Source organism: Streptopelia decaocto (assembly GCF_964273445.1).
Source record: "Streptopelia decaocto genome assembly, chromosome: 2".
Taxonomy (NCBI): Eukaryota; Metazoa; Chordata; class Aves; order Columbiformes; family Columbidae; genus Streptopelia; species Streptopelia decaocto.
This window is the reverse complement of record NC_138655.1, coordinates 53,668,309-53,686,562: the sequence shown is the minus strand read 5'-3', so window position 1 is coordinate 53,686,562 and position 18,254 is coordinate 53,668,309. Positions and strand designations below refer to the sequence as shown.

The following is an 18,254-nucleotide window of genomic DNA, read 5'->3' as shown; positions in this document are numbered from 1 at the left end:
AATTCAAGAGTGAAATGACATCTAACTTTCAGCTGATCCATAGAATAGAGTGGAGACTCACACTTTCAGGATCGAGAAACTGTTCTATTATTAGAGTCCATCATGCAGTACTAATGCATAAAGTGCTAGAATCATTAACCTCGAGATGTTTTTCTTCTATAACAAAGCCATGAACATTAATTCACAGAAAATGCTGTGGGACGAAACAGATATTGTGTCTTTATAAAATCCCAACAAAAGCCTTGGGGGTGGGAGGGAGCAGTACTTCCCAAACCCTGAGGTAAAGGGCATGAAGGTGGTTGGATACTTATGCCAATATCAAACTGAGAACTGCTGTAGGAGATGCTGTGATATGAATATGTACATAGAAAACAGCTACTAATTGCTCACCTTTTCTTCATTACCAGCACGACCCCCAGAAATATAATGACGAACAGCAAGATGCCTGCAATGACTCCAGCAATTTTAACAGTGTGGTCAGTCTGCTTCTCTGGCTCTGGGTCCGGTTTTCGAGTGGCAGCCCCTATCGAATAAGTAAAAGGAAAAGAGGAGAAAGAAAAAGAATCAGGATGTTATACTTTTGATATTTATATATTTAACCTACCAATGTCATAACTCTTATTCAGGGCCAACAGATATCATTGCTTGATATTTTAAGAAAAAAATCCTTTCACTTGCATTGGCAGGACTATAATTCTTCATATTGTTCCGTGACATTTTGCTAGACCACAATACAGGTGGGACACCACAGCTAGTCCTGACCCTCCTGTAAGAGCCCCTTCACAGATTCACAAATTTCTATATTTTTATTATCTCTGCTGGCTCCCTTTTCTTTCTGCCATTTAGAAACTTGCTAACAACACAATAACTATCCTAAGCCTTTATCCAAATTTGATTTGCTGGAACATTTTCCTCAATTATTTTTCATAAATGAAGCTGTAATTCCATAACATATTAGCTTAAACACCTGGAAAAGTGAGATAAGCTCATTTACCATGCATTTTACCCGCAATTGTTTTTTACACAATAGACTTCTTTTTTTTTTGCCTTTGGAAATCTAAATCTAGGTCACATCTGGTAGGCAAAAAGACTCCTTCTAAGCAATTTATTCACAAAGTGGGAAGCAGCTGATGATCACACCACTGGCACCCACATTTAATATCTGTTTAAATGAGATAACCAGTGCCTTACAGCAGCTACTGTCTTAGCTCTTCCAGCTTCTCCATTTAAAAAAAATAACATCGTTTGTACTGTTTACTGTATAATGTGATGGAACGTCAAATCCATGTCTGATGAAATATCCATTTTCTCTACTAAATGAGTTCAGGATGAAAAATATTAAGGAAGCAACAGTCAATTCACTAAACTGATTTTAGTTTTTTTATAGACTTTCATTTTTTTTTTTTTAATCAAAACGAGACAGCATTCATCATTTGAGGCATCGTGCCATGAAGTGGACACAGGGATTTATGGATCACTTTCCTGATACAGCTTTTTTGGGAAGGGAGAAGGAAGAGTGAAACCTGAAGTGAAGTGTAATATTTTAAGACCACATTCTTATATCACTGTCTGGGTTTCACAGAGGATTTTGAAAGTACCGATTTTACATGTGTTTTCACTTTCTTGTTTTGGAAAGAAAGCAAATTGGTGATCAACTTACATGCAGAGATATTTTCCAAAAAGTACAATGAAAACATTTCTAATGTTTCTTCTCAGTTGTAACCAAGTTATTCTAAGATGGTGAGTACTTCTGAGCACCCATAGTTGCACTTTTGGCCGACCTCCTCAAAACTCCTTACCACTAGGAATGCTGGGAAAACCTGGCAATTTGTATCGCTGCTAGTAAAGGTGCTAAATCAAAATATAATCAAAATATATTAGAGCTAAGTGCCAAAGTCAGGTTGTTTGGAAAATTCTGGCCATGGCACTTTGTGTGAGTGCTAATTCAGAGATGATCCGCTGCATATCTCCGTACCCAGTCCCACCAGAATATTAGATTGATAGCAATATACTGCAATTCCAATTACTAAAATTCTTACACTGTATCACTAAAGGTAACAGAAATCTGGCTCTGTATTTTCTTCGATGCGGATGCATGAAAGCTTGTTAAAAACAGTTCTGTTTTCCTTGTGTGATATAGAAATCAATTTGTTAAACTCTACATTGCTGTAATTTACACGGCACTCAAGCATGTAGCAGATATTTAGAACACATCTAGAGTATCTTTGTGCAAAAGGCAGCTGTTATTTGAACTTGGCAAACAGGAAGCAGTGACTCAAGTATGACGCAACTGGTAAGACATGATAAGGACTAAACAGTCCTCTTTTAACTCTAAAACCCAATAAAGGAAGCATGCAAAGTCAACAACGAGCAGTAGCTTTTCAGACTTAATTTCTAAGACTGGTTCCTTCCCAAGTCTATTCTTCATTATTTCCTTCAGGCTACCTCACCCTACTGGAATACTCACTGGTAATGCCTTCTTAAAATAAAATTCTGCCTTACGGTTTCATTCCTTCTGCCAAGGCTTCCACTGCTAGATTTGGGATCATGAATGCTAGCGTTGCTACATTTTCACATAGAACTCCCAACTATCCAACATGTTTTATCTCAGTGTTGTTTCTCTTGACAGCACATGGTCCTCACTCCAGTGGAACGAGCCAGACTTACACAATGCAGGGGAGAGAATATCAAAATTGTATTCAGAGCATACATGCTTTCTGCATATCACAAAGCACAACCTTCATGAAATGCCTTCCATGCCACAAAGAATTATCCTCTTGGGAATCATGGACAAGCTGGGGAATTCACCACTATTGCAAATTCTCCAAAGAAAGCCTAAATGAGAAGATACACAGTCTAACATCAGGACACAGAAACTCCCACACTGTCATCTGTTGAATATCGAACTGAGGGAACATCTCAAACTGTCTAAGAAAAGCAGATGTAATGCCACCCAAGTTAAAAATAGAATAAAGCTTCCCATCATGATTCAGCCTGATTCATACCAGAGGTGGTCTTAAACTGGAAACCTGATGTTTGACATGCCTTTTAAAAACTCCTACAATTAGTGATTATAAAAACCCAAATATTGGCATTATTTCAATTCTCTTTTAGTTCCATTCAGCAACTCATTCATTCCCTGACAGAATGTTGCTCCTTTCTTGGTGTCAGTGGGTTCCAAAATCCACTTGGGTAAAAGAACCAAATTTGCCATCTTTCACCTTTCTTGAGCATCCCTTGAGTCTTTCAGTATAAGAAATTCTGGATCAACTGTCTTCATTTTACTTAATAGTGTTTATTCCTTTAACATACCTCAGTTTTTCTACAACGGGATTTTTAAAAATTTTTGTGCTCTACCACATTCTTTATCCCTCTGAGCATTATATTTGATTTTCTTTTGACATCAGATGGATGCTGAACAGCTCACTGGCACATTGTTTACAGTAAAACCTGTGTCCCTTTGTTCAGAGCCGTGTTCAATTTTGAACCTTCTATTAGTTAAAAGCAATTCAAATTTACCTCTGCTGAACTCGACATAGAATTTATCAAGGCTGAGCTGGAACTACCTCTTTATTCAGTTTGCTTTTGTCCTGCTGAAATTCTTCACAGCCTTGTGTGAATTCTGCTAACCCACACCAACTACCATCATACTCAAGAGCTGCTCTTCCATATGTGTAATAGACATCACCTCATAATTACCTCTTAACTGACTTCTGACCTATAGCCACACAGGCAATTCCACTGGCACCATGGAAAGAAAGCTGAACTGTTTGTAAGGGGATGGAGGCAGCTAGGGGCAGTAGTTCTGAAGTGCATTTTGCCACTTGATAAGCTGCGATGTCAATGCATGCTTTTAGTTTTGTTTTCATGTTTTCAAGAGACAATTGGAAAATTACTATTGCAAGTCTAAATAAATGATGCTGTGGCTTCTCTTTCTCTCTTCCATACTGAGACATACCAAAAAAGCTGAGTGAAATGTAATCCTTCTTTACAGAAACAGTATTAACTATACATGATTGTATCATGATATTGCAGTTCTGGTATTTGATTCTCTTTATTATTGTTATTTCAACCAGTTTCTCTGACATAGACATTTTTTATTTCCTTTATCACCCAGGCGCCTTTAAAAATACATAGCTACAAGACTAGTGGGGTTTTCTATCTCCAGTAAAATAGCTGTTTTTAATGACAAATTGCATACTGTTGTCAACAGCTGTGCTAAGCCCACTGCATTTTCCTCACAACAGTGGACCTTACAACTTATTGGCATTTTTTTTTTTGTTCATTTTACTTTAAGCTTTTGGTTCTCCCTTGCACACAGAAGCCTGACTGTAAAGCTTGCACAATAACATCACTTCTATTTTCTTACTAGGGCTGTCTGGGCTAGTGGAGTGAGAAGAATTAAGGCCAAATTGACACATACACTGTGGTCACCTTTAGAAGGGCAATAGGTCAGTAAAGGGCAGTGAGTGCAGAACAGCTCAAGGGAGCTGCTTAGAAAATAAAAGGACAAGGAAATGTTTCCTGCCAGGTTAAAAAGCATTAAGGTGCTGACTTTGGAAAGTCCTTACTTGACAAGAACAAACTAGAGTGCTTCCTGCCATAAGTGAAAAACAAGAGATACACTTATATATAAACCACAAGGTGCCACAAAACCCAGCAAAGTATTTCCACAGGCTTCCTGCACTGAATAAAGTGGAAGACAGTAACATTGTTTGGTTCCATACCCTTAGTTATTTACTTTTCTAATTAATCTCAGCGATTCCAATCTCCCTTTCATTTATTATATTTATTGCCCACTCTTTGTGGTATTCCCTACCCTAGCATTTAAAATGTGAAATATCTTATTCTTCTTCACTTAGAAAAAAGGGTATTCAGCTGGCCTGATTTGTGACTTTCCCTCATGCATCCCATTTTGCTCAGGACTTTACAAGACTCAGAGATAATATTTTTAAGTATTATCCATGAAACACCTAAAGATTTTATTTCACTTATTTTTGACTCTCAGACCTATTCCATTAACTCTTTCTTAATACTAAAATCTCCTTTTCTGAAGTTTAGTGGTCTTAGCTGCTCTTCAGATTGAGAACTTAATTATATTCTAGTCACTGGTATTTTGTTCCTGCCACACTATGAATTCTTAAATTACTTCATGCAGTGAAATTTCTGTACCATGGGATCACGTAAAAAAATTCCTCTCTGAAGAATTTCTAGTTCTCATCACAGATATACAGGTTTGGCATTAGTATTATAGAAATAATCTGTGCTTTTCAGAAAACAGTTCTGCCACTTCCTTGGGTGGAAAATTTCCATTCCTTCTCACTCAGAAGGCACAAGCTCCAAAACTCTATAAACAATAATCTCCTGTAGGTAGTTTATGGATAGAAGAGTTTGAGCAGAACTATTCCTCCTTAAAATGGAAGCTAAGACTTTTCACTGAATGAACCAGCCAAGCAAAAGATAATTCTTTTAACTTACATGCAAGTATTATCTTGTTTTTCAAAACCAATGAATATGTTATTCAGTAAAAGCAATGGACTTCCACCAAACTGAAACAAAACCTCTCTTTCCTTCTCTTCGTAAATAAACAAAGTTTGGATTCGCTTTTCAATGTTTATTAGTCCCTTACAAAAAAATGTAGTTAGAAATGACTGACCATTGTATAGAACAGAACAACCAATAAAATAAACCTGCATCAGCAGTCTAGGAGCTGCTAGTTATACTTTCAAAGGAAGAAAAAATATTAAATCTGTTAGTACTAAAATCTAGCTATAGGTTGTTTTGTCTAAAGTGATCTTTTAAAAATCCAGACTTTTCTTCTCCTATTTGAGTTAAGAAATAAGCTCTTTCTTTAATTAACTAGACTGGTCTCATTTTATTTCTCCCAGCCAAGGCTGACCATAGTTGCTGCCTTTTTTACTTCCACTCTGCAGCTTTAAGCTCTCAAAAGGTACTTGCAAGCCTTTCCAACTCTATTTCATTCACAGCTGTTCCTATGACTGATGTAATGGCTGACTTTACAAGGTTCTAAAGTTAGTCCAGTCAAACTTGAGACTAACTTGTTGTGTTAGTAACCAGCGCATGATTTTTTAATGCAGGCAGTGCAATTTAACTATCCCATCTCGGCACCTACTTTTAACTTATTTCACAGAGTGAGTCAGGAAAATGAAACATTATACCCTTATGTGACAAGTTGCACTGGGATTAGGTGGCAGAAATCATGCAAAATGGCACAAGGCAAAAGGGAGGCAGAGAGATGTGATGCTTCCTTGGAACACCCATCACAAGAGTCCTGTTGTCCCTGCCACAAAGTAAGAAGACTGAAAAGATCAGAGCACTTGGCTTTAAAGACTCTGCCCATGCTCTCCAAGGACATCACACATTACAAAGGCTGCTATACTTATCACTCTCTATTATTGGTATGATATTGAGATCTACAAGCTCTAAATCTGATTGGGAGCCCCACTGTGCTAAGCACACAGCTAAGCAATCTGTGCCACTAAAAGCGTACTATAGAGTTGAGCCAGGCTGTAATAGGCAGGTGTAGCAATCGCAGGTGGGAGAGGGAGGCAAACACCCCTAAGAAAATGCATTTATAATACTCAAATAAATGAATACTTCTACCATTCCTGTTCTTTCAGCTAGATGGCATCACTCAGTATTTCCAGCTAGTAACACAGCAGAAACAGACCTTCAAGAGTGATTTCAGGGACAGAGTAATGTTTTTATGTATGATGTTGGTTAGGGTGTTATAAAGAAGGAAGTAACATAATGGTTCATAAACATGAAGGTAGGAAATTGAGAGGTGCCAAAAGTAAAGGGATGGAATAAAATGCAGTGTGACAAAATAAGAAAGTACGCAAACATGTCTGTGCTACTGGTATGAAAAGAGGTGTTCCGCAGAGGTAAGTCCTTGTTATAAATGTCAAATCATCAACAGCAATTCCAATCCTGTAAAATACACCTGAAAGGGGCAACAGTGCAAAATGTCCAGTTTTGCCCAGAAGTTCCCTCACTATTTCTATCTGTCACCATATCCCCTAAGACTGCAGGGAACCGTACACTCATTTTTAAGTCTGTAGCAGCATTACTGGTGCTATGGAAAGACAAGCCAGTCTAACATGCTTTTTATTTGAGTTTCAAGCTTGTTCCAGACGCCAGGACTTGTGACTGCCTTGGAGAAGACCCAAAACTTACAGAGAATTTTAGATGAAATGAATTACCAGCCTGGCTAGTCTGTTTCTACTGTAAGCGACTGGCATTCCGTCCTCATCTTCTAGCCAGCATGTACTCTGATAACAAAGTCTTTGTTTTATTACTCCTGGTAGAAATCCAGCTAAGGGAGAAAGTTCTCCCTCCCCTTCCTCGTTGTTAGCTTTCAAATCAGTGTTCCTAGTTCTCCTTCAAAACTGCACTTCTTTTTTTGTCCATATGGTAGAAGTTACGAGGTGTTGTTGGGCAGGGTATAATTTGTGACAGAAGGTAGTTTTGATCAGTAGTTTTTTCTGTTTTCTGTCTCTACTCCATACCTTGAATATGTTAGTTTTATAAAAGCCTCTGAATAAGGTCTGCTTTACTTCTCTTTTTACAGTATTTTCCCCTTTCTGTTCCTGTCTTCTTTTGGAAATACTCATGTATAAACTGTTTTTTCCACAGGGCAGGGATTATATTTTCTTTATGTTCTGCTGAGCACAGGAGCCACTTAAGTGCTGAAATCGATGTATCCTGATTTTCCCTCCCATGATGTGTTAGCGCTCACTAAATCTATATTTTGAATGTCTGTGAAAGAGGGCAAATAGCACTTATATTTTTGCAGCAGACTATCTTCTCTGTAATTTATGATCATCAGTACAATACACACTGCTGTGTACAGATCTTCCTTTCCTAAAAAGAATTTCTGTACTTCTACAAGACAACCATGCTGATTTGGTATGTTGTTTATTTGGTGTTTTTTAAATGCAGTAGAAAACAGCCTTGTTAAAAGATCTATGCTAAGAAGGGACTATCAAAATAAGGCTCCACTGTGCAACAATAATTATGAATTATTAATTTTGTTTGTGTTATTCTTTACGAAAATGTAAATATGAGCGACAAAGAACTGCATGAAAAGAAATGCAAAGAACTACTTCACTGATGAATATGACTCATTTAACTGACTATCAAATGAAATGTATCTCTCACTGGTGGATGAATCATGTTGGTGCATGTGAGTAAAAAGACTTTTTTTTTCTTAAACATCTGTGTTTCTGGTTGTCAGGAATAATAAAATTCTTTACAAAACATGCCTAAACCAAATAAAAGTTCCCAGTTTTACATGTATCTTTCGGTCTCATCACATTCTATTTTTTAATGGGGTTTTAATCCAGGCTCCTTGACAGGATTTTTCTGGAGACTGTGTTTTTTAGAAAGGGACTTACAGAAAACAAGCAAGCAAACCTTGATAAACAGCTCATTTGCTCCTTTTGCAACAAATCCACCAACCATTCTGCAAGCTTTTTTTTCTTCCCTTTTCTCTTAATCAAGGAAATTTAAATAATTAAAATTCATAAAAAGTTTCCTCTCCAGTGGGCACCCAAGCAGCTGGAAGCCCTCACTCCTACTAGAAGAAAGAAAGTAAAAGTCCTCACACTATAATGGCACTGAGCTCATTAAGGGATGTCTAAAGTATACTCAACAGCTACACCACAATCAGAAATTAACAAGAAGTCTAGAATATACAGACATGGTGTATCTCCTTCTTGGAAATATATCGTTTTCTAAGGAAAAAGTATAGTCTCTGGAACCTTTAGCTTTCAAATGGCCCCAACAAAGGGAAAGGTTATGGCAGCATGCTTGAAAGAGACTCAACCACTGAAATAAAAATCCTCCTGACTACTATGGGAAGAAGAAACTGCACTTCACCAAACTGCTTTCTGACCAACCAAACACATCCAAGGTCAATATAACTCCATGAGATGTAATTTCTGATCAAGAAGGTCAACTGAGGGGCAATGAGAACATACTTCCATAAAAATTAGCTGTATACATGTACGTCTCAAACTGAGTAAGGATGAGGAGGTGTCAGAAAGAGGCACCATCGAGGGCTGGAACTGCAGGTGTCTCAGTACATTGAGACGTAGGGCTGGTTACCAGGTGATGCTGCGGGAATGAGGTCCCACTTGCAGCCACTGGATGTGCAACAGTGTCTTATAAATCTGACTTCTGTGAACAAGAAGCCCTAGAAGTACAATGTACAACAAGGGGAGCTTTTAGCCCTGAAACATTTGGTTTTATGATTCTCAACATAATCTCAAACCAACAGTACTCAGGCTAGAAGAGTGACTCAAATAAGCTCTAAGGAAATGAAAGCAGTCAGTGCAGACTGAACCTGTCCAGCATTATGCATTCTCTAAGCAAGTCAGCACCACTTTCTAGCCACTCCTATAAAAGTGAATAATTTATCATCACCCTTGCCAAGGACATTGGAATTTTATTTGTTGTGGAAGGAGACCTCTGGTTGACTCATGCTTCCAACACCAGATCTCCTCCTCAAGCTACACTGAGAAGTACCAAGAACTATCAGACACCCCTGAAAGTTTATTTCAGCTATAATATCTTCTACAGACAAAAAAGATGTGGGTTGGAAGCCTGAAAAGGATTATCCCCTCTTTAGAGAAGGTAAAATGTGGTTTTGCTTGTACTCTTGGCCTCCACCAGGCAGCGAATATGTGAAGTCAGATCAGAGTGATGTTTCTGGAGCTGATGTACTGAGAGTGAAACTCGGCTATAGAACTAGATATTCTTGGTATGGACAAACACAGCTGTTTTATTTTCCACTCTGGAATGCAAGGAATCACATCCAGCATGAGGTGCTGTCTTCTGATCTTGCTGTCGCTGAAGACTTAATTACAGGAACACTAATGAATAGTTCTGAATTGAATGTCAGTGAAGACCTTGTTATTTTGCCATTAGGTGTAGGGAGAGGACATGAGGACAATGTAATACAGGAACCCTCATGGTACATCTGCACATCCATGCATTTTTGGCCTATGCTGCCACTGGCTCATAGACAAGGCTGACATTCTTGGTGATTTCCGCTACCAGCCTCCTCAGCCTACCTCCCCATTGACTCTCTTTAGAAGGGTTCTTCAAAAATACTTCATAACCATCACACTCTCCGAATTTACTTATCATTATTCACCATTTACCTATTTTCTTGGAGGAAAGAGTTATATAACTCATTCTACTCAAAGATAAATGGAATTATACATGCAATGATGCATGTGGAAAGGTAAAAATCTATTTGTGATAAATTTGTAAAAAGCAGGAAAAAATAGGTAAACCACTTTTTTTAAAACATTCCCAGAGTCAACTCTGTCTTGGGGTCTGGAAACTGACTAGAGGAACTAGAAAGGAGCATCAGCACAAGAAAGGAAAAATAATTCCACAGAATTCTAAATCTGTCTTTGTGCCAATCAAGTGTACCAGTTCTTTTTTTCACATTTCAGAAGCATTTACAGTACTGCAATAAAAAACCCCTCCAAACTGAAGCAATGTTAGATGAACCAAGATTCTAGTGCAGGGACAAGAAAAGACTAGGCCTCCTCTGAATGGTTATAATTGATTTACTTTTCATTTTTTGTACATTTCCTGTAGGATTTAGGGGTTATAGAAAAATCTTCATTTGTCCTATTTGATTAATAATTCCTTAAACAGCCATTTTTTTCATCAGTTCTTTTCATATCACTTTTAATTACTGACACATTCACGCATGACCAGAAGCTGGCTAATTCAATGACAACATACTGAAATGTACTTCAAAAAAGATTTCATGAATACTTTCTTTGTTTCTGACCAATGACAATTTACCATTTTTCCTCTATTTCCCTGTTTCTGATCTGAACTCAAAAGATGAAACAGAACTTGAAATTATTGCATTTTCCCTCTTGTCAGCTTGAAACCATGTAACACAGTAACTTCCACCCACTTTTATGCAAACTATGACTGAACTTTCACTTACATGGGAGTTCTCTATTTTCACAAAAACTTGTTAGTGGTCAGCAATAACAGAAAATCAGATGAAAAGAAGGGAATGAAAGCTCAAAGTTTCAAAAAAACAAAGCCTCAAGTAGCATCAGGAGAGGTTTAGATTGGATATTAGGAAAAACTTCTTCAAGGAAAGGGTTGTCAGGCATTGGAACAGGCTGTCCAGGGAAGTGGTGGAGTCACCATCCCTGGAGGGTTTAAAAGGCGTTTAGACAAGGTTCTTAGGGACATGGTTTAGTACCAGAGTTAGGTTAGGTTATGGTTGGACTCCATGATCCTGAAGGTCTCTTACAACTGAAATGATTCTATGATTCTAAAATGCACACATATACTCAAATGCCCTTTCCAGAGCTCCAAATTCAGTGGCTCTTGCAGTCAAAGTCCCATTCCTGCAGAAAAGGACATTTTAAATATGATGCCCAGAGCAGGTGTTAAAATGCCATCAATAAGTACACTCATGGCTTGCATAGTGTTGAGTTATTATTCCAAGCAGACAAATGCAGCTTAGATATGTATTAAATATTCAGTTATTTCAAGGAATCTGAACTGAGTGAATTTCTGAAACATCATTTTGCTCAAGGTAGTATGTTCTGTGTCTTTTCATTAAAGTTGACAATACTACTCTTCTCTTTGCTGTACTACTCTATTTAACTAGAACACATTTTAATGTTCACCTAGATATTAACACAGAGGTGATCCGTGCAATATTGTATTACACATTTGTTAAACTCTCCAGATTTGCAGTGCCTAACAAGTACAGGTTATTTTACCCACAACTGGAACCACATTTTCTTTCAAATTAAAATTCTAATTGCTTAGCATTTTATGAATGCAGTCAATACCTACAGATTGGAAATACTGAAATTCACAGGGTTTTTTTTGTTACTAATTATGTCTCTGAGTTTCTCTCTCTTCCCTTGTCTCTCCTTAATTTTTCGTTGTTGTACATGCAAAACATGTTCTGCTTTGAATGTAAAAATCAGAGGCATATTTTCTTTCATACAGAAATGCAAAAACACACTACATGATACACAACGATGCTCCAAAAATTACCTACTGGTATTTTTGCTTTGTTTTGTGTTTTCTGCTTCTCTATAGACTGCCAATGTTGAAATATTTTGGATTAGATGTGATACTGACTGGTATAACACAGATGGCAGAGATTCCTTAAAATTTGTTAGGAATTTATCCTGGTCATTTTATTCATATTGTTATTTTCACGACTGGGTTTTATGTTTCCATGCTCTGTAATGAGACTAAGAAAAGTGCCCTCCCCCCAAGTCCAATCTCAAGCAGCTTCACCTCATAGATATCCTCATATTAAGATTATACATTGCTCAGTAAACAGATAATTTTTCGAGCTAGGATGAACCAAACAGATTCTTCTTCAGTGGCTTATGTTAAATTTTGTGTCACTCTCTTCAAGAAAGAGATATTTGACACTGACACTTGGAATAATATTTTTCTCTCAGCTACAGACTGGAACACTCAAAATTCCAAATCAGTTGTGTACTTGAAGCATGTAACACAGCTCCTACAATGACTAATAACTCTGTAACATCCAAATTTTTAACTCCTCTGAATAAAAGACAAGCAGTTTCTACAGTGTGAAACTTACCTAATTAGGCTACTTGTCTTTCCTAAATGCTAGGGAATGATTGATTATTTCTTCTAGGTCATGAGATATTACTCTAGCTGTTTCTGTTCCAGGTCTGTAACACCACTGGCTCTGGTGATACAGTGCCAGGGCAGCTGATGAACCCATACCTCCTTGGCCAAGCATAAGCACCAATGGCCAGAGTAGAACTGCTGGTATGACCGTTTGCAATTCATCCTCCCTACTCTCCTGTTTCATAGAATCATAGAATAGTTTGGGTTGGAAGGGATCTTTAAAGGTCACTTAGTTCAACCTCCCTGCAATGAGCAGGGACATCTTCAACCAGATCAGGTTGCTCAGTGCCCCATCCAGCCTGGCCTTGGATGTCTCCAGGGATGGCACATCTACCACCTCTCTGGGCAACCTGTGCCAGTGTTTCACCATCCTCACTGTAAAAAATTTCTTCCTCATGTCTAGCCTGAATCTCCCTTCTTTTATTGTAAAACCATTACCCCTTGTCCTCTCCCAACAGGCCCTGCTAAAAAGTCTGTCCCATCTTTTTTATAAGCTCCCTTTATGTACTGAAAGGCCACAATAAGGTCTTCCTGAGGCCTGCTCTTCTCCAGGCTGAACAACCCCAACTCTCTCAGCCTGTCCTCACAGCAGAGCTGTTCCAGCCCTCTGATCATTTTTGTAGCTTCCTCTGGCCGCTCTCCAACAGGTCCATGTCTTTCCTGTGCTGAGGGCTCCAGAGCTGGATGCAGGACTCCAGGTGGGGTCTTACCAGATCAGAGCAGAGGGCAGAATCACCTCCCTCAACCTGCGGGGAACGCTCTTTTTGATGCAGCCCAAGATACGATTTGTTTTCTGGGCCGCAAGTGCACATTGCTGGCTCATGTCCAATCTCTCATCCACCAGTGCCCCCAAGTCCTTCTCCACAGGGCTGCTCTCAATGCCTTCCTCCCCCAGCCTGTATTGATACCGGGGGTTGACCTGACCCTAGTGCTCGACCTTGCACTTGGCCTTGTTGAACCTTATGAGGTTCACAAAGGCCCACTTCTTGAGCTTGTTGAGGTCCCTCTGGATGGCATCCTATCCCTCAGGAGTGTCAACTGCACCATTCAGTCTGGGGTCATCCACAAACTTCCCACTGTCTACGTCACTGATGAAGATATTAAACAGTACTGGTCCCAAAAAGAACCCCCGAGGGACAGACTTGTCACTAATCTCCATCTGGAGACACTGATCACTACCCTCTGGATGCCACCATCCAGCCAATTCCTCATTTTATTTATGCAAGAGAACTGCAAAGGTCCCATCATCCTTGAGGGACTCAACATGTTTAGAGGAAGAGGAGCTGAATGGCAGGACATCCTGACTCCTTGATCAGAGCCTCTGGCTTTTCTGTAATGACTTGAACACATTCAAAACTAAGGCTGCTAATTAATTTTCAGAAAAGTTTGTAGGAATTCTTGTTAATGTAAATAATGAACTGGATTGCTTGCTGTTATTCATAGAATCACATTGGTAACTGACTTCTAATCAGCTCAGGTTCTCTATTGTCTACAGCTGGAAAGGGCTTTTATTTATATTATGGGTTATTTCAGCATTTGTAAATTGTTATCAGCATTGCTTTTAGGCCCTCTTTGTCTAATTGTTTAACTTCAACACTTCTTCAGGTGCTCTGTGGAAAATGTAGTTATGTTTAAAATCCTACATGCTTTGGTTGCACTGCCTTAAAAACAGAAAACCTGACATTTAACTCTGTAATGTATGAGGGAAAAAAAAAAGGAGAAAAGGAAACAGTAGATCCTATGGCACTCCTGTATCCTCTTAACATTTTCTTATAACTATACTGTTTTATAGATGAAACTGTCACTGCAAAAATGACAAATGTAACACATAAAAGAACAAAAATGGGCAATAAATCACGACTGACACTCCAGGCCATTGAAATGCGTTCAGCCGGTGCTGCCAGAAAGTAGGAAGACATCCTCCTGCTTTGCATTCTGTCCAGCTGAGCAAGAGAATCAGACTCCTTGAACAACTGGTACAACAAACACTGGGGCCATCATATAAAAACAGACTTAGAATTTTACTTTGGAGAGTGAGATCCATTCTCATTCTGCTTTGCATGTCACCTGGCCTTGCAACAGCATCATAATATGGCTTTGAAATTACACCACGTAGGTGCTTGCTCTCCACTGGATAACTATACGCAAGTCCTGCTGATGTAAGTGTTGTTCAGAAGTATCAACAGAATAAACTCCTAAAATGGTGTATTCAAGCTCCAGACAGACATATCTGCAAGAAGCTTTGTTATTACAGACTGCACCATAGTCTCCAAATCATGGGTCCTACATTACCCAGAATAGCACTCCAAGTCCCAACATGTCAGTATACATCTAAATCAATGCTATGTGGTTCAAGATGGAGAAAAATGAATGCGAATGTCTGTCCAGCCCGTGTTGCTCATCTCAAATGCATTACATTGTAAAGGAGAAACTAGACACTGATAAAGAAACTATCTCGATTCTTTTCAACAAACTAGATAAATAGGAAAACAGTCCTCAAAATCATGATGTTGGGTTTTGTGTTAATAAACAAATTGTGTTTTCAGTAATGCAATATAAATCTGGAGTAAATCCCTTGACATACAAAAAATTCAGTGAAGTCATGTTCTAATCAATCATTTCTGTTATTTTTTTCACTTTTACAGTGGAATGGTTTAGAACAGAATCTGACCCAGACTATAGCAATAAATCTTCCTATGTGTTGAATACACATCTTAAGAAATCTGTTTACTTTATTATGCTGCTAACTTCATAAGGGAGGAGAAGCCAACTGGGATTATTTTATGACTGCTTTTAACATGGTTATAAAATATGCTGCTCATCTAGACCTTATGGTATGCAAGGTAAAAATCATTTAAGCTTTAAGACTGCCACTAACTTAAAAAAAAAATCTTCCCAATTCTTCAGTATTGGTTATTCCACAAAACTTCTGACAAATCTTGTTGTAGCTGATGTGTACCAAGAATTTAATCTATGAAGAGTGTACAACATAGAACTCTCCCTTCCAGCATGTGTAATTAACAATGGGTAGTAAAAATGGCATTCTATGGCAATCAGTCTTAATAATATCCAGTAAAGTAGTAGCTGCTTCAGTAAATCACAAATGGAAATACTTTGATTTAAATACAAGTAGCTCAGACGTATTTCAACAATTAAGAAAATGCCCGAAAGAATGAGCACCCTCATCGTAATTCCAAGCATGCCATTTTATCAGAATGCAGACAGAACAAAACAGATGAGGGCCAAGTGAATACCAAATATGGCAAATTTAAACCTATTACATTAATTGTCTCTTACAAAATATTGAAGAAAACTGCAAATGCTTTCAGGATTTCTCAAAAAAATTGATTTGTTTTTCAACTTTAAAGTCAAGATCATACAGTTACTTATCTACGTGGTATGGTTTTTGTTAACCTTCTACATTATTTCAGCCATACTGTTAAATCATATCTGTTTATGAAAACATGAAGACAGTATCATGAGGACTATTATGCTTCACGTATATGAAGTCTTTCCTCCTGGCTGACACATATCACGTAGATATTCTCCCTGTCTGTTGGAGGACAGGGTCAATTAAGTGGATTTTAAGTTAGTTACTTTTTGTAAGGTTAATGCTGAAAGCTCAACACTTTGCCCCAAATTTGAATTCCTTAAATATTAAGCTATTGAATCAGTGATAATAATGTATTTGCTAGTATTGGTTTGCCTATTTTGGCTTGTAAGAATCAAAATCACACAGTTGCCTTTACAGCATTGCTGTGTATATGTATATGTATACAGGATAACTTCAGGACAACTAAGTTGTAGGTAGCACAACCGCAAGGAAAAGTTCCCTTTGCTACAGGCTGCAAAAGAGTACTGAAGCAAGGAGAAGCTGTCAAGATATTTAAGACAGGTAATCCTATAGATGGAAGTCATCTTACTTTTATATGAAAAGGAAGGCGAAAGGAAGGACAAAGAGGAACTAATACTGCATTGTTTATAAACTGCACCAGTAATGACCAGGATGAGTTGATGGTGAGGGTGGAGGAAATGAGCGCGAGCAGAGTTGGCTTGAAAGCTGAGCTGTATTATCATGATCATTCAAAAGAGGAAGACCTTTCAAAATTATTAACAATATTCAGGAATGCAGCCAAGATTTTAGATTTTCATTTTGCAAGAAGCATCAACTTCCCACTTGAAAAAAAAATAATAAAATCCCAACCCTGACTTCCTCACTGCTGGTTATTTATCTCCTCAAATGCTAAAAGACAAAAGTAATTTCTTGATCTTAAATTAAACCACTTTGGTGCTGAGCAAAGAAGTGAGGGAAAAGCATCGAACAGCAAATGGTCTGTAACTTTGTCAAACAGTTACAGCTATATAGTCCTATGATTTCCACATAAAGAACTCCTTATACATGTAGTTCCTTTCTGCAGTCTAGGAATCTGAAAGGAAAAGTGTGGGAAGAATGTGCAGCATTCCCTGCTTCCTCATGTCCAGTCCAGCTCCTGCAAATGTCCTTTAAGAAAATCTTTGGGTTCCTCATGGATATTGCTGACATCATCATTGCTGTACTGTCCTGAAGTCAAAAAGTCTGCCTAAGGGACCTCTACATGGCATGTCTCTGTAGAAAAACATGAATTCCTGTTGCTGTCATGGGACCAATCACATGGGCTGGGTGAAGTTTTTTTCCCTCTCTATTGCAGTTGTGGCAGCTGAGAAGGATGAAAATGTTTCTTTCTGTTTGATCACACTGTCTTCAAGCATGAGAAGGGGTTGCAGAAATGATGAGGGGATTTCGGAAGCTTTTTAATACATTTCATAGATAGCCATTCTGTTTGCAGGTATCATTTAATACTTTCACTTCTTACACTGTAAAAAAATCAGTTTCTGGTAGAATATATATATATATATATATATATATATATATATATATTTTTTTTTTTTTTTTTTTTAAAAGAAAATACAAACAGAGATCTGCCAGAGAACCACAGAGTGCCAATGCCATAAGCCACCAGTGACAAAGTAACCAAATAAATACTTGGCCGGATGTTCTAGGCTAGCTATATCTCCGTTCTCTCATTGTTAACTACTATACCCATGTCCCGCTTGTGGAACAGACATCTCTGTACTGTTTGGTGTAGCTACCCAGTTTTGCACTAAAAAAAACCATAACAAAATAGGAGAAGACAAACATTTAGTTCTCCATAGGGAAAAATATACAAGCTTATTTGAATCCTGCGATGAACAAAACTTGTTGATGTTCATGGATATGGAAGACATCTTCTTTGCCTCTTCAAAGTGCTACTTGTATTCTCAGGTAAAAAATAATTGAGCTATAAAAATGTATGTGGAAAGAGTTTTTGACAAGTAGTGCTAACAAGACCAAACTAGTACTTCCTGGAGTCATCTAAATACATTATTATGGTTAGTTCATATATTATTACGTAATATAAATATACATGCAGCAATTTTGTCTTGATTGACACGGCCACTTGGGCATTATGGATCACTCAGCTTTGTTATTACAGCATATATCTCAGAATTAAAAGCTATAGCAGACCTGTCACTAATCC

At 38.0% G+C, this 18,254-nt stretch overlaps 1 protein-coding gene across 8 annotated transcripts in view; it reads right to left on the bottom strand.

Moving 5' to 3' along the window:
• Positions 1-18,254, bottom strand: part of PTPRM (protein tyrosine phosphatase receptor type M) — a 470,229-nt gene that overhangs the window by 156,117 nt on the left and 295,858 nt on the right. For all 8 annotated transcript variants that reach the window (XM_082045023.1, XM_082045024.1, XM_082045028.1 and 5 more), the window contains one exon: positions 391-523. In XM_082045023.1, coding sequence (XP_081901149.1) covers positions 391-523 — 133 coding nt within the window. The remainder of the gene's footprint in view (positions 1-390; positions 524-18,254) is intronic.